The sequence below is a fragment of the Bufo bufo genome, chromosome 4, assembly GCF_905171765.1.
Source record: "Bufo bufo chromosome 4, aBufBuf1.1, whole genome shotgun sequence".
In the NCBI taxonomy this organism is placed as follows: Eukaryota; Metazoa; Chordata; class Amphibia; order Anura; family Bufonidae; genus Bufo; species Bufo bufo.
The window spans coordinates 267,961,080-267,983,891 of record NC_053392.1 but is presented as its reverse complement, the minus strand read 5'-3'; the positions used below and the strand labels follow the sequence as shown (position 1 = coordinate 267,983,891).

Below are 22,812 nucleotides of genomic sequence, written 5' to 3'. Positions count from 1 at the left end.
CAAGGTATACAATGACAAACCTCCCCACCAGATGATGAAAGATGTCATTGACAAAGTGTTGAAAAACCGCAGGAGCATTGGTTAATCCAAAGGGCATGACCAGGTTTCCAAAATGACCCTCAGGGGTATTAAATGCGGTCTTTCACTCATCCCCCCCTTGATCCTTACCAGATTATATGCCCCGCTCAGATCCAATTTAGAGAACACCTTGGCACTGACAATCTCACGGAAGTCCAGACATGGTCTCAGGGTAGCATCCTTTTTCTTTACAAAGAAAAATCCAGCAGCCACTGGGGACTTGGATGGTCTAATATGTTCCTTTGCCAAACTCTCGGTAATATACTCTCGCATGGCCTTTCTTTCGGGTTCCGAAAGATTATACAACCGAGATTTGGTCAATTTAGCTTCGGGAATAACATTGACGGGACAGTCATACTCCCAGTGCGGAGGCAACTCCTGATTACCACTCTCAGAAAACACATCAGAAAATTCAGAAATGAACGGGTGTACAGTTTTAGTGGTAACCATAGAGAACGATGCATTAAGACAGTTGTCCATGCAAAAATCACTCCAATCGAGAATCTGTCTCGCTTGCCAGTCGATGTTAGGGTTATGTTTGCTTAACCATGGTAAACCCAACACCAACGGAGCAGGCATACCCTCCAACACATAACAGGAGATAGATTCCTGATGGAAATCACCCACTCTTAAATGAATGTCATTCACTACCTGCGACAGGCATTTTTAGTTGAGAGGTGCTGAGTCAATTGCAAAGACAGAAATACTTTTCTCTAATGCATTAGTAGTCAATCCGTGAAGGCGTACAAACTTGCCATCAATCAAATTAACTCCTGCCCCACTGTCGTAAAAAGCTTTTATTTTCACAGTTTTGGACTCTAGCGCCACCTCGGCAGACAGGAGAAAACGGGTACTAGCAGTAAAAGACAAAAGTAGGTTTTCTTGCTCCCCACCCACACCACCAATAGTAATTTGGGGATTAAATGTTTTTTCCTTTTTGTTTACACCTTGATGCTGCAGGTACAGACAAATATTCACAAAATGTCCCTGCTTGCCACAACAAAATCAGACTCCTTTCACATGACCAAAACTTTTGCCAGAAGTTCCAGGAGTAGCTCCTACTAACTGCATAGGCACCTCCTCACAATGTGCAACCACCAGTGTCTCTCTCCACCATAAGTGTCAAAGGAAGCAGTACCCTTATTGGACAATACTTCCTGAAGGTGAGGACCCCTAGATCTCTCCCTCAGGCGTCTATCAAGACAAACAGCAAGGGACATAGCTGCTTCCAATGACTCAGGATTTTCATGAAAAGCCAATGCATACTGCAGTCTCCCAGAGAGACCCTGACAGAATTACATGGGATCTGTGGATGGCACAGTTAAGGGGTGGGGGTCTGTGGATGGCTTTGTTATGGGCTGGGGGGGGTCTGTGGATGGCACTGTTATGGGGTGGGGGGTCTGTGGATGGCACATATATAACAGTGCCATCCACAGATCCCCCCCCTGTAACAGTGCCATCCACAGATCCCCCCCCCTGTAACAGTGCCAGCCACAGATCCCCCCCCCCTGTAACAGTGTCCGTCATCCACAGATACCCCATAAGTGTCCGTCATCCACAGATCCGCCCCATAAGTGTCCGTCATCCACAGATCCCCCCATAAGTGTCCGTCATCCACAGATCCCCCCATAAGTGTCCGTCATCCACAGATCCCCCCATAAGTGTCCGTCATCCACAGATCCCCCCCATAAGTGTCCGTCATCCACAGATCCCCCCATAAGTGTCCATCATCCACAGATCCTCCCATAACAGTGTCCGTCATCCACAGATCCTCCCATAACAGTGTCCGTCATCAACAGATCCCCCCCATAACAGTGTCCGTCATCCACAGATCCCCCTCATAACAGTGTCCGTCATCCACAGACCACCATTAGTTCCAAACCCACCAAAAGCACATCTTTTGGTTCAAATTTTATTTTTTCTTATTTTCCTCCCCAAAAACCTAGGTGCGTCTTATGGGCCGGTGCGTCTTATAGGGCGAAAAATACGGTATATTACAATAAAGACTAATTGTTAAAAATATTACATATTAGATTATTGACTATATTTTTTTCCTAATTTTACCCTTTTCTGAATACAGTATGTGAGTTGTTAAGTAAAATCAGTGGTCTGTAAAGCTGTCTCCTTGTATCTATAATTACTTATATTACAATAAAGACTAATTGTTAAAAATATTACATATTAGATTATTGACTATATTTTTTCCTAATTTTACAGTTTTCTGAATACAGTATGTGAGTTGTTAAGAAAAAAAAAAAGATCTTTCTCATTTCTGTGCAGATGGGTGTGAGTGTTGTGGACTGTGCAGTTGCTGGACTTGGAGGATGCCCTTATGCAAATGGTGCAACAGGAAATGTTCCAACAGAAGAAGTATTATACATGCTGAACGGCCTTGGTATTCATACGGTAATCTCTTTACTATCCATTTTTCTGATTTTATTATTAAGTGCAGATATTGATATTTGAGTACAATTTCTAGCTACATATAAAATCTACATAAAATGTGTAGTAACATTGCAAAACTTATGTTGTACTGATGTGGAGTAGAGATGAGAGAATCGAAGTTGACAAAGTGGAATTCAATCCGAATTTCAGGAAAAATTCAAAAATTTTGTGGTAATGAATCAAATTTTTTCTTAAAATAGCTGCTGCACGTATTAGGACATGGAGCAAAGAACTCTGGGAACGAGGGATCACCCACAATGCCATGCATGCAGCCAATCAGCAGTCAGTCAGCCCCTGTGATGTCACAGCCTTATAAATAGCCTCAGCCATCTTGGATTCAGCCTTTTCCACTGTACTTGGTGCAGGGAGAGACGTTAGCAGGTGCTAGGGAAAGTGGTAGAAAATAATTTAAAACTTTTTTTTGGGCTGAATAGAAGTTCAGGGAAAGATCAATAGAAGTGCAGTGAAAGGATAGGGAGGAATTATTCCACACTATAAAAGGAGAACAGGGTCCAATAGGGGAGTTTACAGCCTGGGTAATAGGAGCAATTCTATTACACCTTGCTACACTGTAATTCCAACAAACCTTGCTTGTTATTGGGGTGTAAGTGCTGTGTGATACAGCCATTAACAGGGTGTATTACTAGGACATATTTGTATGTATTATTAAGCGTTGTGCGGTGCAGTTATATGTTCTAAAGCCATTTTGGGGGTGTATTAGTGGCCATTCAGCGGTGCAACTGTATGTTTTAAATACTTTTTTTGTGGTGTATTAGTAGGGAAAAAAAGGGCTTATTTGCCATTTACCGGTGAAGTGATAAAATGACAGCCTTTTTTGGAGAGTATAAGTGGAAAAAAAAGGCTTATTTGCCGTTCAGCGGTACAGTTCTATGTTCTAAAACCTTTTTTGTGTTGTGTTAGTGGAAAAAAGGGCTTATTAGCTTTTGTGTGGCGAAGTGACAAAATGACAGCATTTTTTCGGGTGTATAAGTGGAAAAAAAAAGTCTTATTAGCCGTTCAGCGGTGCAGTTATATGTTCTACAGCATTTTCTGAGGTGTATTAGTGGGAAAAAGGGCTTATTTGCCATTCAGCGTTGCAGTGATATGTTCTAAAGCCTTTTTGTGGCGTATTAGTGGGGAAAAAAAGCTTGTTAGCCATTGTGCGGTGAAGTGACAAAATTACAGCTTTTTTGGGGGAGCATTAGTGGAAAAAATAATCTTATTAGCCGTTGTGCGGTGAGGTGACAAAATGACATCCTTTTTTGGGGTGTATTAGTGGAAAAAAGTGTTAATAGCCGTTGTGTGGTGAAGTGAAAAAATTACTAGTTTTTTTGGGTGTATCAGTGGGAAAAATGTCTTATTAGCTGTTCAGCGGTGCAGTTATACAGTACAGACCAAAAGTTTGGACACGCCTTCTCATTCAAAGAGTTTTCTTTATTTTCATGACTATGAAGGCATCAAAACTACAGTATGAATTAACACATGTGGAATTATATTCATAACAAACAAGTGTGAAACAACTGAAAATATGTCATATTCTAGGTTCTTCAAAGTAACCACCTTTTGCTTTGATTACTGCTTTGCACACTCTTGGCATTCTCTTGATGAGCTTCAAGAGGTAGTCCCCTGAAATGGTCTTCCAACAGTCTTGAAGGAGTTCCCAGAGATGCTTAGCACTTGTTGGCCCTTTTGCCTTCACTCTGCGGTCCAGCTCACCCCAAACCATCTCGATTGGATTCAGGTCCGGTGACTGTGGAGGCCAGGTCATCTGGCGCAGCACCCCATCACTCTCCTTCATGGTCAAATAGCCCTTACTTTTCAAAGTTTTCCCAATTTTTCGGCTGACTGACTGACCTTCATTTCTTAAAGTAATGACGGCCACTCGTTTTTCTTTACTTAGCTGCTTTTTTCTTGCCATAATACAAATTCTAACAGTCTATTCAGTAGGACTATCAGCTGTGTATCCACCTGACTTCTCCTCAACGCAACTGATGGTCCCAACCCCATTTATAAGGCAAGAAATCCCACTTATTAAATCTGACAGGGCACACCTGTGAAGTGAAAACCATTTCAGGGGACTACCTCTTGAAGCTCATCAAGAGAATGCCAAGAGTGTGCAAAGCAGTAATCAAAGCAAAAGGTGGCTACTTTGAAGAACCTAGAATATGACATATTTTCAGTTGTTTCACACTTGTTTGTTATGAATATAATTCCACATGTGTTAATTCATAGTTTTGATGCCTTCAGTGTGAATCTACAATTTTCATAGTCATGAAAATAAAGAAAACTCTTTGAATGAGAAGGTGTGTCCAAACTTTTGGTCTGTACTGTATGTCCTAAAGCCTTTTTTGGGCTGTATTAGTGTAAAACAAAGGCTTATTTGCCGTTCAGCGGTGCAGTGATATGTTCGCATGTGAGCGTCTGACGTCTGACAATAGTCTCCGCCCCCCCTGCCCCGCTCGATCACCCGCCTGCTGACGCTGCTGCTGTAATGTGGCTGAAGAGGATGCTGTGTATGCTGAGGATTGAGGTCTTTGGAGGACGCTGAAGCCAATAACCGGGTGGTGAGACTCGCTGTCTGAAGGAGCGGAGGGGTGTAGTGTCGCTCCGGTCCCGGTTCGCAGAGTGGATGTGTGTTGGCCTGAGGTTGGGAGCCGGGGGTCTGCTGTGTGGCAAAGAAAAAAACTTGACCTGTAAAGTTGTTTCCCCCGTGTGGTCCGGCGTGTGAGCGGGAGTCAAGGCTGTTGACCGCAGAGTGAGAATATTCCCAGTGAGTGGCGGCTTAGAGGAGAAGAGGGTAATTTCCTGATAGCTGGGATTTATCCCACAACAGGGAAATTGTATAGCCGCAGTGGTAGGAAAAGAGGGGTTGGAAGTTGGGGACTGGAAATTGGAAGCTGTGAGGATATTTTGCAGCATTGGATATAATTGTGGGGATTGATTGTCCTTTGCTGAATGAAAGCGAGTGAAGGAAAGGAGTAAGGAGAAGAAGAAAAGGGGGTGAAGAAATACAGATGGCGGTGGTATTTTATACAGTGAACTGATTTATAGATATCTATACCGTTCAGTTCCGACTTTGACTTTAACCCCTTCCGGAACGTTTATCGCTGGACTAACTCCTTTTAACTCCCTTCTAACTCCCTTAACTAACTCTGGATTAATCATCTTTAACCCAACCCCCTCTTATAAAGGTCTTATGCTGATACCTTTTCTGTTGGCTAAAGTATTGTGAACTCGCGGCTTTCTTTATCTCTCCCTCCTCAACAAAAACACACTTAGACTCAAAAAACTGCTTCTGGAGATGTTTTATTCGACTAGTTGTGGACGGCAGGAAATATATTAACTATTAGTTAATTGGAATTTTTTATTTATTTTTTTTGTTCCCACTCTCACTAATATTATATTTTTTTGTTCTTTTGTCGTTGCCTTTTTTTTTTTTATATATATATATAATATTGGGACTAAGGCGCATTTTATGGTTTTGTTTTATTGGATTATTTGTTCATAACGGACTAACTGTCGATAACACACTAGCATATTGCAAATAATAGTCTAGGGGATAGAACAATTGAAGTCTTGAGACTGCGGTTGGGTAACAGTTACAACATCTGTAAGAGGGCAAGTAGGAAGGAAGGGGAAGGGTAGGTGAGAAGGGAAGGACGGGAGGAGGGGAAAGGAACAAAAAAGAAAGTATAAAAATGCCCCCAAAGAAAAAAGAGGAACAGCGCGGCCTCACCAGCGTTACTGGTAGGAGATCAGCAACAGGGTTAGAGAGTGGGCAAAAACAGCATAGCCTAAATAAATATTTGACCCCCAACTCCCTAGTGTCTACTTCTTTGCAGAAAGAAAAAGCTATAGACATAGAGACACATAGCCTGACACAGGAGAACGGGACTGCGGCTATCACGGGGGATCAAGGACCCCCTGTGGTAGCCGCAGAAATGGATGTAAAAATGGTGAAAGATATATTCCTTACTGTCTCCAGGATGGAAAATGTAATGGGGAGTATTGTGACACAGATTGGGGCAGTGCAAACTGATGTTAGTGTAATACGGGGTGAGCTGGAGAAAATAAGACAGCGATTATACGAGATGGAAAAAAGGATCCCATTGCTGGAGCACTCTGTTGAGAAATTAGAGAAGGAGGATGCATCTCTAAAACAGACAAATAATAAGATGGAACAAAAATTGATAAATCAAGAAGATAGATCGAGAAGAACAAATATAAGGTGTGTAGGGATTCCAGAATGGGAAGAAGGGGATAATTGTATAGAATTTAAGGAGTGGTGGATAAAGGAGAATTGTAGGGAGGGTATCCTCTCTCCCCTGTTCGCTATTGAAAGAGCACATAGGGTCCCCACGAAAAAGAGGGTTCCAAGGGATTACCCTAGACACATGTTGGTGAAATGTTTGCTCTCCAAGGACCGAGATACAATACTGTTTGAAGCTAGAACCTCTGAAAAATATCAGATACATGGGGAAAAAATAAGACTTTTTCTAGACTACTCATCAGATACTAACGCACGAAGGAAGGAGTTTCTAACTGTAAAAAATTGATTAAGGGATGCAGGTTTGAAGTATAGCTTACTCTTTCCCGCAAAGTTAAGGGTGGAATATAAAGGTGGGGTCGACTTTTTTCAGACAACAATAGAAATTAATGAATGGGCAGACAGGATGGGTTTTTGAGGGGGAGGGGTAGGAAGGGGGGATAAGGAGCTAGTATGCTAAGTAATGGAGCTGCCTCGACTGCTGACCAGCAGAGGGGGAGCTATTCAGAAGGGAGCGGAGGGAGGTATCATGGAGAAGAGAGAGAGAGGGGTTGTGTTTTTTAATTATTTTTTATCTTTTCCCTCTGTTAGATGATTAAGATTCTCTCGTTAAATGTGAGAGGTTTGCGAGAAAGGATAAAGAGATATGCTATCTTTGAGTGGATGAAGAGGTTTTTGCCAGCCATCGTTTGCCTCCAAGAGACACACTTAGATAAAGAATCCTTAAGGTGGTTGGACAAGAGATGAATAGTGGATGGGTATCACTCGGTATACACTCACCTAAAGAATTATTAGGAACACCATACTAATACGGTGTTGGACCCCCTTTTGCCTTCAGAACTGCCTTAATTCTACATGGCATTGATTCAACAAGGTGCTGATAGCAATCTTTAGAAATGTTGGCCCATATTGATAGGATAGCATCTTGCAGTTGATGGAGATTTGAGGGATACACATCCAGGGCACGAAGCTCCCGTTCCACCACATCCCAAAGATGCTCTATTGGGTTGAGATCTGGTGACTGTGGGGGCCATTTTAGTACAGTGAACTCATTGTCATGTTCAAGAAACCAATTTGAAATGATTCGAGCTTTGTGACATGGTGCATTATCCTGCTGGAAGTAGCCATCAGAGGATGGATACATGTTCTCATTCTGTTTACGCCATATTCGGACTCTACCATTTGAATGTCTCAACAGAAATCGAGACTCATCAGACCAGGCAACATTTTTCTTCAACAGTCCAATTTTGGTGAGCTCGTGCAAATTGTAGCCTCTTTTTCCTATTTGTAGTGGAGATGAGTGGTACCCGGTGGGGTCTTCTGCTGTTGTAGCCCATCCGCCTCAAGGTTGTGCGTGTTGTGGCTTCACAAATGCTTTGCTGCAAACCTCAGTTATAACGAGTGGTTATTTCAGTCAACGTTGCTCTTCTATCAGCTTGAATCAGTCGGCCCATTCTCCTCTGACCTCTAGCATCCACAAGGCATTTTTGCCCACAGGACTGCCACATACTGGATGTTTTTCCATTTTCACACCATTCTTTGTAAACCCTAGAAATGGTTGTGCGTGAAAATCCCAGTAACTGAGCAGATTGTGAAATACTCAGACCGGCCCGTCTGGCACCAACAATTATGCCACGCTCAAAATTGCTTAAATCACCTTTCTTTCCCATTCTGACATTCAGTTTGGAGTTCAGGAGATTGTCTTGACCAGGACCACACCCCTAAATGCATTGAAGCAACTGCCATGTGATTGGTTGACTAGATAATAGCATTAATGAGAAATAGAACAGGTGTTCCTAATAATTCTTTAGGTGAGTGTATACTACATATTCTAGAGGGGTTTCAATTTTGGTACATGATAAGATTAAATTTGAGTGTGTTGCATACGAGGCGGACGACTATGGTAGGTACCTCTTCTTACAATGTAATATAGAAGGGGTTAAAATGGTAATCGCAAATATATATATTCCGCCACCATATAAGCCAGATGTGTTGTATGAGTTGCATAGATTTATGTTGAATAGACAAGAATGTATAATAATTGCCATAGGAGATTACAATGCTGTAATGGACCCACTCAGGGATAGAATGTCTAGCAGAGGGGGAAGAATACAAAATGTGGACTTTTTTAAACTGGCCTTGGAGTTTAACTGGATTGATGTTTGGCGCTATTTGAACCCGGAAGATACCATGTATTCTTGTAACTCTAAATCACATCAAACGTGGTCAAGAATTTATATGGTTTTGGGAAATAAAAATTTAATAACCCAAAATAGGATTAAGATAAAGTATTTGCCTATGGCCTTATCCGATCATAGCACTGTGGTAATGGAATTAGACTTGAACAGAAAGCAAAATTTGCCAATGTTTAAGTTTAATTACCATTGGTTATCGTTAATCCCAAATAAAGAAAGTATATTGGTGGATTTAAAAAATTTATTTCAGGAGAATAATAACTCCGCTAGTAGATTGATAGTTTGGAATACTGACAAGGCATATTTAAGAGGATCTCTGTTTGAAAAGGTGAATTACTGGAAAAAAACTACTAAAGAAAAAGGGAATCTACTGGAAAAAAATTTAGAAGAAGCAAGATTAGTATGTATAATGACCCCACTGGAAATAATAAGAAGAAATGGGAAGAGGAACAAGAAAAGTTAAAAATATATTATATGGAGAAAACTAGGAAAGAACTGTTCTTCCAAGGGTTTCGGCTAGCTTCAGAGGGAGAAAAGGTTGGGAAAATCTTAGCAGGTATAGTAAAAAATCTGAGAGGGAAATCATGGATAGGGGGATTAGAGATAATAGGGATGAAATAGTTCACCTGAAAACATCAAAAAAGTTTTTGTGGATTATTTTCAGGAACTTTATAAGTCTAGGGTACAATATACAAAAAAAAACCTGGACCAATATTTAGATCAGATTGCCCTGGGTGAGATATCCAAAGCCCAAAAGGAATACCTGAAAAAATAAATATCTATTTTAGAAATAGAAGAGGTTTTAAGTATGGTAAAACCAGTAATATCACCAGGGTGTGATGGACTCCCTTTTGAAATATATAAGACCTTTGCGCAGGTGTTAATACCAGAATTAAGAGCGACATTGTGTGAGGCCCAAAAAATAGGCGATTTACCATACTCAATGAAAGAAGCAATTATTACACTGATTCCAAAAAAGGGTAAAGAACTACTAGATCCCGGTTCATATAGACCAATATACCTGTTAAATAGGGATGTTAAAATTCTGGCAAAGGTTTTGGCAGGTAGGCTTTCTAAGGTGATTAAAGGTATAATTCATGAAGATCAGACAGGTTTTATACCCGGAAGAACAATATATTCAAATATAAGAAGGTTGTACCTTAATATTGAAGCTAATAAAACAGAAATTGGTGAGAAAGCTATACTCTCATTGGATGCCCAAAAGGCATTTGATTGTATCGAATGGGAGTATTTATGGGCATTATTGAAAAGGGTTGGCATAGGGGAGGGATTCATAAGATGGATTCAAATTATATACTCCAATCCGAGGGCTAGGGTGATGGTGGATGGGAGCTTGTCCCTGCCATTTGCCTCTACAGGGGCACTAGGCAGGTATGCCCTCTCTCCCCACTATTATTTGCTATCGCAATAGAACCCTTGGCAACTATGATAAGAAATGATAGGGAGCTCAAAGGTTTTCAATATGGGGAAGGAAATGAAAAATTATTAATGTATGCCGATGATATTTTAGTATTTATGCACAACACTGGGGATGAGTTTAATAGAATAATAGATATAATAGATAACTTTGGCTTTTTTTCTGGTTTAAATATAAATTGGTGTTATTAGGGAAGGGGCAATTACAGAATGGTTCAAGGATGCATGTGCTTGAGCAACACGAGAGTTTTAAATATTTAGGTATACAAATTTCTAGAAATATACAAGAATATGAAAAGTTGAATGTACTCCCCTTAATAAAAAAACTAAGAACTAAAATACATATTTGGAAAAGACTACCTTTGTCAATTCAGGGTCGGGTGAATTTAACAAAAATGATTTTTCTCCCAAAAATACTGTATGTTTTACAAAATGCCCCAATGAGGTTGCCGAAGAAAATTTTTACGCTATTAGTTAGTTTAATGGGGGATTTTATTTGGAAAGGTGCCATTCCTAGGTTAAAGAGAGAAGTGCTTCAACTCCCAGTAAGCGAGGGTGGATTAGCAATTCCCAATTGGTTCTTTTATTATTTAATAACACAATATATTCAGATAAAAGGAAGTTTAAAGGGTTTAGTGGGAAAGGAGGAATTAATGAAAATGGGATGGAGAGGGGATATGAATCACTTAGAGGTTTTGGAATCAGGAACACTGGGGAAAAATATCACAGAAAATAGAATATTGAATTTAATGGAATATATATGGGTGGAAGTTAAAAAAATATTAGATATTAAAGGTTATTTACAGTATACACCTATTTGGAAAAATATTAATTTAAAGGAAGTGCAAATGATTAGGCCTTATATAGTCTGGGATAAAAAGGGGGTGAAATATCTAGGTCAAGTATTTGAGGAAAATAAACTGAAGGATTTTGGCACCTTGGTTAGGAAGTTTGGGATCCCCCAGAAAGATAGTTATAAATATTTACAGTTTAAAAATGCTATGAGGATACCGGTGAATTCAGATAAATATAGAAAAGAACAATCAGATAGAATATATAAATTCACTAATGGCGAAGAAAAAAGAGGAATAACGGCAAAAAGATATGGGATCTTGATGGAGGGGAAAAAAAAAAACGGATTACGATACTTGCCAGAGGAAAATGGGAAAAAGAACTCCTGTTTTTTACGGAAGAAAAATGGAACGATGCTCTTGGAAGTTATATCATGGTGTCGGAAAGAGCCTCACATAAAATTTCTCAATTTTTCATAGTACACAGGTTACATCGATCTCCTTGGGTGTTAAAGAAAATGGGGGTAAGAACGTCTGATAGGTGCCCAAATGGTAAGGGGGAGAAGGATGATCTTATACATTGTTTTTGGAGATGCCCTAAAATTTTTAGGTATTGGAAAGAGATTGCAGATATTATATTAGTATTTCTGGGGGTTCAAGTGTTTGAAGACCCAATAGTCTGTATATTAGGGGCTATAAAACATCTTAAATTGAATAAGGAGATACAAGTGGTTTTAGGTAAAGTACTATTTCAAGCCAGACTTCTTATACTTCGGAAATGGGTAAATGGAGATTCCCCCACAGTAGGACAGTGGCAAGAAGCAGTTACAAATCTGATTAAACTGGAACGGGTATCTGAGAGATATAGCGAGAGAGCAACAAAAACTGATAAAATATGGAAAAAATGGTTGTACTAGGGCTGGATGTTTGGTGTTTTTTTTTTTTCTTCTCTTTCTCATCCTCTCTCTCTCTCTCTCTCTCTCTCTCTCTCCATAGGGTGGGGGTGGGTATTTGGGGTAAAATGTTATTGTATTGTTGATTTATGTAGTATGTATCTTTGGATGGTCTGATTTTTGTACATGTTTTTTTATATACGTAAATAAATATGGAAATGTAAAAAAAAAAAAGTTTTTTTTGCGGTGGGAAAAATAAGCTTGTTAGTCGTTGTGCGGTGAAGTTACAAAATTACAGCCTTTTTTGTGGTGTATTAGTGGATAAAAAAATCTTATTATTCGTTCAGCGATGAAGTTATATTTTCTAAAGCCTTTTTTGTGGTGTATTAGTGGAAAACAAGGGCTTATTTGCGTTCAGTGGTGCAGTGATATGTTCTAAAGCCTTTTTTGCGGTGTATTAGTGGAAAAAAAACTTGTTAGCCGTTGTGCGGTGAAGTGACAAAATTACAGCATTTTCTGGGGTGTATTAGTGGGAAAAAAAAGTCTTATTAGTCGTTCAGCAGTGAAGTTATATGTTCTAAAGCCTTTTTTGTGGTGTATTAGTGGAATAAAAGGGCTAATTAGCTTTTGTGCGGTAAAGTGACAAAATTTCAGCGCTTTTTGGGGTGTATTAGTGGGGAAAAAAGTCTTATTAACCGTTGTGCGGTGAAATTACAAAATTGCAGCCTTTTTTGGGGTCTATTAGTGGAAAAAAAAGTCTTATTAGCCGTTGTGCTGTTAAGTGAAAAAATTGCAGCCTTTTTTGGGGTGTATTCGTGGGGAAAAAAGTCTTATTAGCCGTTCTGCGGTACAGTTATATGTTCTACAACCTTTTCTGGGGACTATTAGTTGAAAAAAATGGCTTATTTGCCGTTCAGCGTTGCAGTGATATATTCTAAAGCCTTTTTTGTGGTGTATTAGTTTGAAAAAAAGCTTGTTAGCCATTGTGCAGTAAAGTGACAAAATTACAGCATTTTTTGGGGCGTTTTAGTGGAAAAAAAATTCTTATTTGCCATTCAGCGGTGCAGTTATATGTTCTACAGCCTTTTTTGGGGTGTATTAGTGAAAAGAAGTCTTATTATCTATTAAGCTGTGAAGTTATCTGTTCTAAAGCCTTTTTTGGGGTGTATTAGTGGAAAAAAGTGTGGTGAATGTGGTGTTATGAAGTGTCAAAATTACAGCTTTTTTTGGGTGTATTAGCGGGGAAAAAAAGTCTTATTAGCCGTTCAGCGGTGCAGTTATATGTTCTGAAGTCTTTCTTAGGTTATATTAGTGGAAAACAATGGCTTATTTGCCGTTCAGCGGTGCAGTGATATGTTCTAAATCCTTTTTTGTGGTGTATTAGTGGGAAAAAAGCTTGTTAGACATTGAGCGGTGCAGTTTTATGTTCTAAAGCAGGCATGCTCAACCTGCGGCCCTCCAGCTGTTGCAAAACTACACCTCCCATCATGCCCTGCTGTAGGCTGATAGCTGTAGGCTGTCCGGGCATGCTGGGAATTGTAGTTTTGCAACAGCTGGAGGGCCGCAGTTTGGGCATCCCTGTTCTAAAGCTATTTTTGTGGTGTATTCGTGGGGGGAAAAAGGCTTGTTAGCTTTTGTGTGGTGAAGTGACAAAATTGCAGCCTTTTTTGGGGTGTATTAATTTCCTTTTTATTTATTTATTTGATCTGACAGTATGTCAGACAGAGAAGTGACAGGCCCTGAACAGGGGAGTGGCAGAGTCTTAAATGTTTCTGGTGCAGGCATAGGTCGCAGCAGAGTAAGGGGGCGTGTTAGCAGGGGTCACTTCGAGAGGCCTTAGCTCCCGGTGTCATCTAGTAATTTATCAAGATGAATCAGGTGTGGATCAGCCAGGATTTCCACCCACCAATTAGCCTTTGTGAGGTGAAGTGACAAAATGACAGACTTTTTTGGGATGTATTAGTGGAAAAAAAAAGTCTTATTATCCATTCAGAGGTGAAGTTATATGTTCTAAAGCCTTTTTTGTGGTGTATTAGTGGAACAAAAAGGGCTTATTAGCCCTTGTGCTGTGAAGTGATAAAATTGCAGCTTTTTTGGTGGGTTTATTGGTGGGAAACAAAAGTCTTATTAGCCGTTCAGTGGTGCAGTTACAGTCCGGTCCATAAATATTGGGACATTGACACAATTCTAAATTTTTTTGGCTCTATACACCACCACAATGGATTTGAAATAAAACGAGCAAGATGTGCTTTAACTGCAGATTGTTAGCTTTAATTTGAGGGTATTTACATCCAAATCAGGTGAACGGTGTAGGAATTACAACACTTTGCATATGTGCCTCCCACTTGTTAAGAGACCAAAAGTAATGGGCCAATTGGCTTCTCAGCCGTTCCATGGCCAGGTGTGTGTTATACCCTCAGTATCCCAATTACAATGAGCAGATAAAAGGTCCAGAGTTCATTTCAAGTGTGCTATTTGCATTTGGAATCTGTTGCTGTCAACTCTCAAGATGAGATCCAAAGAGCTGTCACTATCAGTAAAGCAAGCCATCATTAGGCTAAAAAAAAAAAAAAAAAAACATCAGAGAGATAGCAAAAACATTAGCCGTGGCCAAAACAACTGTTTGGAACATTCTTAAAAAGAAGGAATGCACCGGTGAGCTCAGCAACACCAAACGACCCAGAAGACCACGGAAAACAACTGTGGTGGATGACCGAAGAATTCTATCCCTGGTGAAGAAAGCACCCTTCACAACAGTTGGCCTCTCTAGGAGGTAGGTGTATGTGTGTCAAAGTCAACAATCAAGAGAAGACTTCACCAGAGTGAATACAGAGGGTTCACAACAAGATGTAAACCATTGGTGAGCCTCAAAAACAGAAAGGCCAGATTATAGTTTGCCAAACGACATCTAAAAAATCCTTCACAGTTCTGGAACAACATCCTATGGACAGATGAGACCAAGATCAACTTGTACCAGAGTGATGGGAAGAGAAGAGTATGGAGAAGGAAAGGAACTGCTCATGATCCTAAGCATACCACCTCATTAGTGAAGCATGGTGGTGGTAGTGTCATGGCGTTGGCATGTATGGCTGCCAATGGAACTGGTTGTCTTGTATTTATTGATGATGTGACTGCTGACAAAAGCAACAGGATAAATTCTGAAGTGTTTCGGGCAATATTATCTGCTCATATTCAGCCAAATGCCTCAGAATTCATTGGACTGCACTTCACAGTGCAGATGGACAATGACCCAAAGCATACTGCAAAAACAACCAAAGAGTTTTTTAAGGGAAAGAGTTGAATGTTATGCAATCGCCAAGTCAATCACCTGACCTGAATCCGATTGACCATGCATTTCACCTGCTGAAGACAAAACTGAAGGGAAAATGCCCCAAGAACAAGCAGGAACTGAAGACAGTTGCAGTAGAGGCCTGTCAGAGCATCACCAGGGATGAAACCCAGCGTCTGGTGATGTCTATGCATTCCAGACTTCAGGCTGTAATTGACTGCAAAGGATTTGCAACAAAGTATTAAAAAGTGAAATTTTTATTTTATTATTTTTTTATGTCCCATAACTTTTGGTTCCTTAACAAGTGGGAGGCACATATGCAAACTGTTGTAATTCCTACACCGTTCACCTGATTTCGATGTAAATACCCTCAAATTAAAGCTGACAGTATGGAGTTAAAGCACATCTTGTTAGTTTAATTTCAAAGCCTTTTTTGTGGTGTATTAGTGGGTAAAAGAAAAGCTTGTTAGCCATTGTGTGGTGAAGTGACAAAATTACAGCCTTTTTGGGGGTTGATTAGTGTAAAAAAAAAAAGGGCTTGTTTGCCGTTCAGAGGTGCAGTTAAATGTTTTAAAGCCTTCTTTGTGGTGTATTAGTGGAAAAAACAGCTTATTAGCTTTTGTGCGGTGAAGTGACAAAATTACAGCCTCTTTTGGGGTGTATTAGTAAAAAATATGCTTATTAGCCGTTGTGCGAAGTGACAAAATGACTGCCTTTTTTGGGGTGTATTAGTGGAAAAAAAGGGCTTATTTGCCGTTCAGCAGTGCAGTGAAATGTTCTAAAGCCTTTTTTTAGGTGTTTTAGTGGGAAAAAAAGCTTGTTAGTCGTTGTGCTGTGAAGTGACAAAATTACAGCCTTTCTTGGGGTATATTAGTGGAAAAAAAAGTATTATCAGTCGTTAAGCGGTGCAGTTATATGTTATAAAGTCTTTTGTGTGGTGTATTAGTGGAAAAAAATGGCTTATTAGCCTTTGTGCAATGAAGTGACAAAATTACAACCTTTTTTGTGGTGTATTATTGAAAGAAAATTGTATTATTAGCTGTTGTGCGGTGAAGTTACAAAATTACAGATTTTTTGGGGGTCTATTAGTGGGAAAAAAAAGTCTTATTAGCCATTCAGTGGTGCAGTTATATGTTCTAAAGCCTTTTCTGTGGTGTATTAGTGGGGAAAAAAAGCATGTTAACCGTTGTGCGGTGAAGTGACAAAATTACAGCCTTTTTTTGGAGTGTATTAGTGTAAAAAAAAGTCTTTTTAGTCATTGTGCGGTGAAGTGACAAAATTACAGCCTTTTTTGGGGTGTATTAGTGGAAAAAAATGTCTTATTAGACGTTCAGCGGTGCCGTTATGTGTTCTACAACTTTTTCTGGGCTGTATTAGTGGAAAAAAGGGCTTATTTGCCATTCAGCGTTGCAGTGATATGTTCTAAAGCCTTTTTTGTGGTGTACTAGTGGGGAAAAAAAGCTTGTTAGCCGTTGTGCAGTAAAGTGACAAAATTAAAGCCTTTTTTGGGGAGTATTAGTGGAAAAAAAAATCTAATTAGCCGTTGTGCGGTGAAGTGACAAAATTACATCCTTTTTTGGGGTGTATTAGTGGAAAAAAGTGTTAATATCCGTTATGTGGTGAAGTGACAAAATTACAGCTTTTTTTGGGTGTATTAGTGGGAAAAAAGTCTTATTAGCTGTTCAGCGGTGCAGTTATATGTTCTAAAGCAGCGGTTCTCAAACTAGGGGTCGCGACCCCTTTGGGGGTCGATCGGCCCTTTCTGGGGGGTCGCCTGAGGCTTCCTATTGTGGGTCCAGGCCCATCGCTAACAGACAGGCAAAACAAGCAATTGCTTGGGGCCCCCAGCCGGTTGGGGCCCTGAGCTGGCCCGGGGCCAAGCAGAGCCGGTGCTTGTTTTGCGGCTGAGTAACTCAGAAGATCCGATGGTATATTCTAACCCCCAGGCGTTCCCATGGCACTGTTTAGGGGAGGGGGGATCTGTGGATTGCACTGTTTAGGGGGGATCTGTGGATGGCACTGTTTAGGGGAGGGGGATCTGTGGATGGCACTGTTTAGGGGGATCTGTGGATGGCACTGTTTAGGGTGATCTGTGGATGGCACTGTTTAGGGGGGATCTGTGAATGGCACTGTTTAGGGGGGAGATCTGTGGATGGCACTGTTTAGGGGAGGGGGGATCTGTGGATGGCACTGTTTAGGGGGGGATCTGTGGATGGTACTGTTTAGGGGGGATATCTGTGGATGACACTGTTTAGGGGAGGGGGATCTGTGGATGGCACTGTTTAGGGGAGGAGGGATCTGTGGATGGCACTGTTTAGGGGGGAGATCTGTGGATGGCACTGTTTAGGGGAGGGGGATCTGTGGATGGCACTGTTTAGGGGGGATCTGTGGATGGCACTGTTTAGGGGGGGATCTGTGGATGTCTTTGTGATTAATTACTCTGCTTTAATTATGTTCAATTTGTAGCAATAAAAATACATCCTGCATATCAGATATTTACATTACAATTCATAACAGTAGCAAAATTTGTTATGACGTAGCAAGGAAAAAAATGTAATGGTTGGGGGTCACCACAACATGAGGAACTGTATTAAGGGGTCACGGCTTTAGAAAGCCCTTTTTGGGCTGTATTAGTGTAAAACAAAGGCTTTTTTGCCGTTCAGCAGTGCAGTGATATGTCCTAAAGTATTTTTTGTGGTGTATTAGAGGGGGAAAAAAAGCTTGTTAGTCGTTGTGCGGTGAAGTTGCAAAATCACTGCATTTTTTGTGGTGTATTAGTGGATAAAAAATCTTCTTATTCGTTCAGCGGTGAAGTTATATTTTCTAAGGCATTTTTTGTGGTGTATTAGTGGAAAACAAGGGCTTATTTGCCGTTCAGTGGTGCAGTGATATGTTCTAAAGCCTTTTTTGTGGTGTATTAGTGGGGGAAAAAAACTTTACAGCAAAACTTTACAAAAAAATTACAGCATTTTCTGGGGTGTATTAGGCTACTTTCACACTAGCGTTCGGAGCGGGTCCGCTCCTATAATGCAGACGTTTGCATCCGTTCAGAACGGATCCGTCTGCATTATAACTTTCTGAAAGTAGCCTGAACGGATCCGTCCAGACTTTACATTGAAAGTCAATGGGGGCGGATCCGTTTGAAGATTGAGCCATATAGTGTCATCTTCAAACGGATCCGTCCCCATTGACTTACATTGTAAGTCTGGACGGATCCGCTCGCCTCCGCACGGCCAGGCGGACACCCGAACGCTGCAAGCAGCGTTCAGGTGTCCGCTCGCTGAGCGGAGCGGAGGCTGAACGCTGGCAGACTGATGCATTCTCAGCGGATCCGCCTCCACTGAGAATGCATTAGGGCTGGACGGCTGCGTTCGGGGCCGCTTGTGAGCCCCTTCAAACGGAGCTCACGAGCGGACACCCGAACGCAGGTGTGAAAGTAGCCTTAGTGGGAAAAAGAGTCTTATTAGTCATTCAGCGGTGAAGTTATATGTTCTAAAGCCTTTTTTGTGGTGTATTAGTGGAAAAAGGACTAATTAGCTCTTGTGCGGTGAAGTGACAAAATTACTGTGCTTTTTGGGGTGTATTAGTGGGGAAAAAAGTCTTATTAGCCGTTGTGCGGTGAAATTACAAAATTACAGCCTTTTTTGGGGTCTATTAGTGGGAAAAAAATGTCTTATTAGCCGTTGTGCTGTAAAGTGAAAAAATTACAGCCTTTTTTGGGGTGTATTCGTGGGGAAAAAAGTCTTATTAGTCGTTCTGGGGTGCAATTATATGTTCTACAACCTTTTCTGGGGAGTGTTAGTGGAAAAAAATTGCTTATTTGCCGTTCAGCGTTGCAGTGATATATTCTAAAGCCTTTTTTGTAGTGTATTAGTGGGGGAAAAAAAGCTTGTTAGCCGTTGTGCAGTAAAGTGACCAAATTACAGCCTATTTTGGGGAGTATTAGTTGAAAAAAAGTCTTATTTGCCGTTCAGCGGTGCAGTTATATGTTCTACAGCCTTTTTTGGGGTGTATTAGTGAAAAGAAGTCTTATTATCCATTAAGCTGTGAAGTTATCTGTTCTAAAGCCTTTTTTGGGGTGTATTAGTGGAAAAAAGTGTTATTAGCCATTGTGGGGTGAAGTGTCAAAATTACAGCTTTTTTGGGGTGTATTAGCAGGAAAAAAAAGTCTTATTAGCCGTTCAGCGGTGCAGTTATATGTTCTGAAGCCTTTTTGGGGTTATATTAGTGGAAAACAATGGCTTATTTGCCGTTTAGCGGTGCAGTGATATGTTCTAAATCCTTTTTTGTGGTGTATTAGTGGGGAAAAAAAGCTTGTTAGCCATTGAGCGGTGCAGTTTTATGTTCTAAAGCTTTTTTTGTGGTGTATTAGTGGAAAAAAAAAAGGCTTGTTAGCCTTTGTGTGGTGAAGTGACAAAATTGCAGCCTTTTTTGGGGTGTATTAATTTCCTTTTTATTTATTTATTTGATCTGATAGTATGTCAGACAGAGAAGTGACAGGCCCTGAACAGGGGAGTGGCAGAGTCTTAAATGTTTCTGGTGCAGGCATAGGTCGCAGCAGAGTAAGGGGGCGTGTTAGCAGGGGTCACTTCGAGAGGCCTTAGCTCCCGGTGTCATCTAGTCATTTATCAAGATTAATCAGGTGTGGATCAGCCAGGATTTCCACCCACCAATGCCTGATGCATCAGATTAGATTATCCATGCTTCCCCACCCAAGAGACCGGTTTCTTCTGGCTACCTGCCTCAGCTACTATTCTGATGCTGCCATCCGCCTGATGCCACATATCTGATGCCAAATGCTCCTTCTTTCACCCACCATTGTCAGTGGGTATTGTTATTGCCACCTACCTCCCCACTCTGTCACCAGGTCACTATGTGGTCTTCTGATGCTGCTGCTACCTCACCACTCAAGTCTCCTCATGCTGCTGCTGCCACCTCCACACTATGTTATTGTGCCACTCTGTGGTCTCCTCATGCTGCTGCCCCCTCCACACTATGTCACCTTCCTACTCTGTGGTCTCCTCATGCAGCTGCCAACTCACAACTCTGTCTCTGGGCCGCTCAGTGCTCTACTCATGCTGCTGCTGCTGCCACCTCCGCACTGTGTCTGTCAGGAATAATCCTGCTATGTCTGTTTAGATCAGATTGCCTTACCCTCAAGTTCTCCCTCATTTAAGATGGTGGATTGTGTCTCAGATGGGTGCCATCTTGCTTCCTGTTTCACATTTAAACCTCTCAAGCCTGTTACTAATTGCATGAGTATTGTGTTTTAGCTTCTGCTTGTGCAGTCCTCTTGCTTGGAACTAGCTCTCTGGTTTGTTCCTCCTCCTTGCGGTTTACCCTGCTACTTTGTGACATCCTGCTACCTCCTGTTGCTGACCCGGATTGCCTGACTACGTTCCTGTGCCGCCTGCCCTGACACATTCCTCGGCTCTACTGCATCCTTCGGTCCTGAACCGTTGCTACCAGTAATGGCTCTTCCAGCCTGGCTCTGCTGCATCCTTCGGTCCTGCACCGTTGCTACCAGTAATGGCTCTGCCTGTCTGGGTCTGCTGCATCCTTCGGTCCTGCACCGTCGCTACCAGTAACAGCTCTGCCTGCCTGGTTCTGCTTCATACTTTAGTCCTGCAACCTCCTGTTCAAGACTCCGGTGCCTCCTGTGTTTAGGCCTTGTCCTTGCCATTGGATTCCATCAGTATTCCACTAGTATCATGACAGTGTCATTGTGCCACTCTGTGGCTTCCTCATGCTGCTGCCACCTCCATACCATGCCATCTTGCCTGTCTGTGGCCTTTTCATGCTGCTGCTGCCACCTCCACACTCTGTCATTGTGCCACTCTGTAGTCTCCTTATGCACATATTCAATTTACGTGTCATCTCTGTTTTGGTTCGACTCCTGTTTTTTTTGGCTTTAGCAATACTGATGGATTACGAATCCGAAGGCGGATCCGTTTTTTTGGGGATATTGTTCTGACGGATCAGAGTAAGGGCAAAATAATCAGTGACGTCAACACAAACTTACTGCTGACACCCTCTCCACTCTGTTGAGGGGCTCTACTTGTATAAGCGTTAAATAGAACAGGTTCTGTAGAAATCTATAAAGAATCAGCAGACGACAGTGTAAAAGGAGTGTGCTTCTTCTTGACGTTAACATTGACTTGTAAGGCTGAGTTCACACTTGAGTTATTTGGTCAATTTTGGCCCCATAACTTCCCAAATAAGTGAAGTGTGCAGTGATTCTAAGAGCGACACCTGTCATCAACGTGTCATACTGACTCACAGTATTGCTTCACTACCACAGCAGACTCCCTACGTGTGTTACTGCAAGGCACAGTGTTCTACACCACTATACAGTCTCTCTGCTGCCAGGAAATATCTGTTTTTTAACAGCAATTCGACACAAATAAATTCGGATCAAATCTTTTCAGAAAATTTGGCAAACCGGCCGAATCAAATTTGTGAGAAAGTCGCTCATCTGTTATAGTCTGCATTATAGACCAGAGCAAAATTTTAAATGGTGCAGGCTACAGAGATGAAATCTCCTAGAATTTCTTTGCTGACTCAATGCCCGCTCAAATCTTGATTTGGTGATTTCATTTCTGGAAAGTATTATCTTTACTATCTTACTGAATTATAGGAGGTCAGCTATATTGTTAGGGTACCTGTGACAGGCTAGAATAGAATTGCTGTAATATAGGCAGAGAATCAGGATCAGTACCTGACAATAAAAGCAATACATTTATACATTGACTTAATTTCATACTCAGGTTTAGTGTTGAGCGCGAATATTCGAAAAGCAAATTTTTATCTCGAATATCGCAACTTCGAGAATTTGCGATTATTTTGAATATAGTGCTATATATTAGTTTTTTGAATAATCATCATTTTTTTCATTCTGAAGTCATGATTCCTCCCTGCTTCTTGCTTGTGGGCCAATGAGTCATTGGCCCACAAGCAACTTAAGCAGGGAGGAATCATAACTTCAGATGGAAAAAAATGACGAATATAAAAAAAAATGAATATATAGCACTATATTCAAAATAGTGCTATATATTAGTTTTTTAGAATATTCGTCTTTTTTTTCCATTTGAAGTGAACAGTGTTCAGTGTTCACTTCAGATGGAAAAAAAATTACGAATATTCTAAAAAACTAATATATAGCACTATATTCAATATAGTGCTATATACTGTATTAGTTTTTAGAATATTCATAATTTTTTTTCCATCTGAAGTCATGATTCCTCCCTGCTTAAATTGCTTTTGGGCCAATCATGTGTTCAGATGAAAAAATGACAAATATTCTAAAAATGAATATATAGCACTATATTCCATAGTGCTATATATTAGTTTTTGACCCACGCCTGTATTGATCACGTAATATTCGCATATTACACCATCATTACCTTGCCAATTTTCG

General features: G+C 40.8%; 1 protein-coding gene across 1 annotated transcript in view; it reads left to right on the top strand.

Moving 5' to 3' along the window:
• HMGCLL1 (3-hydroxymethyl-3-methylglutaryl-CoA lyase like 1) overlaps nt 1-22,812 on the top strand; it is a 262,055-nt gene that overhangs the window by 177,955 nt on the left and 61,288 nt on the right. The window contains exon 9 of the mRNA XM_040426810.1: nt 2,359-2,484. Within this exon, the coding sequence (XP_040282744.1) occupies nt 2,359-2,484 (126 nt within the window). The remainder of the gene's footprint in view (nt 1-2,358; nt 2,485-22,812) is intronic.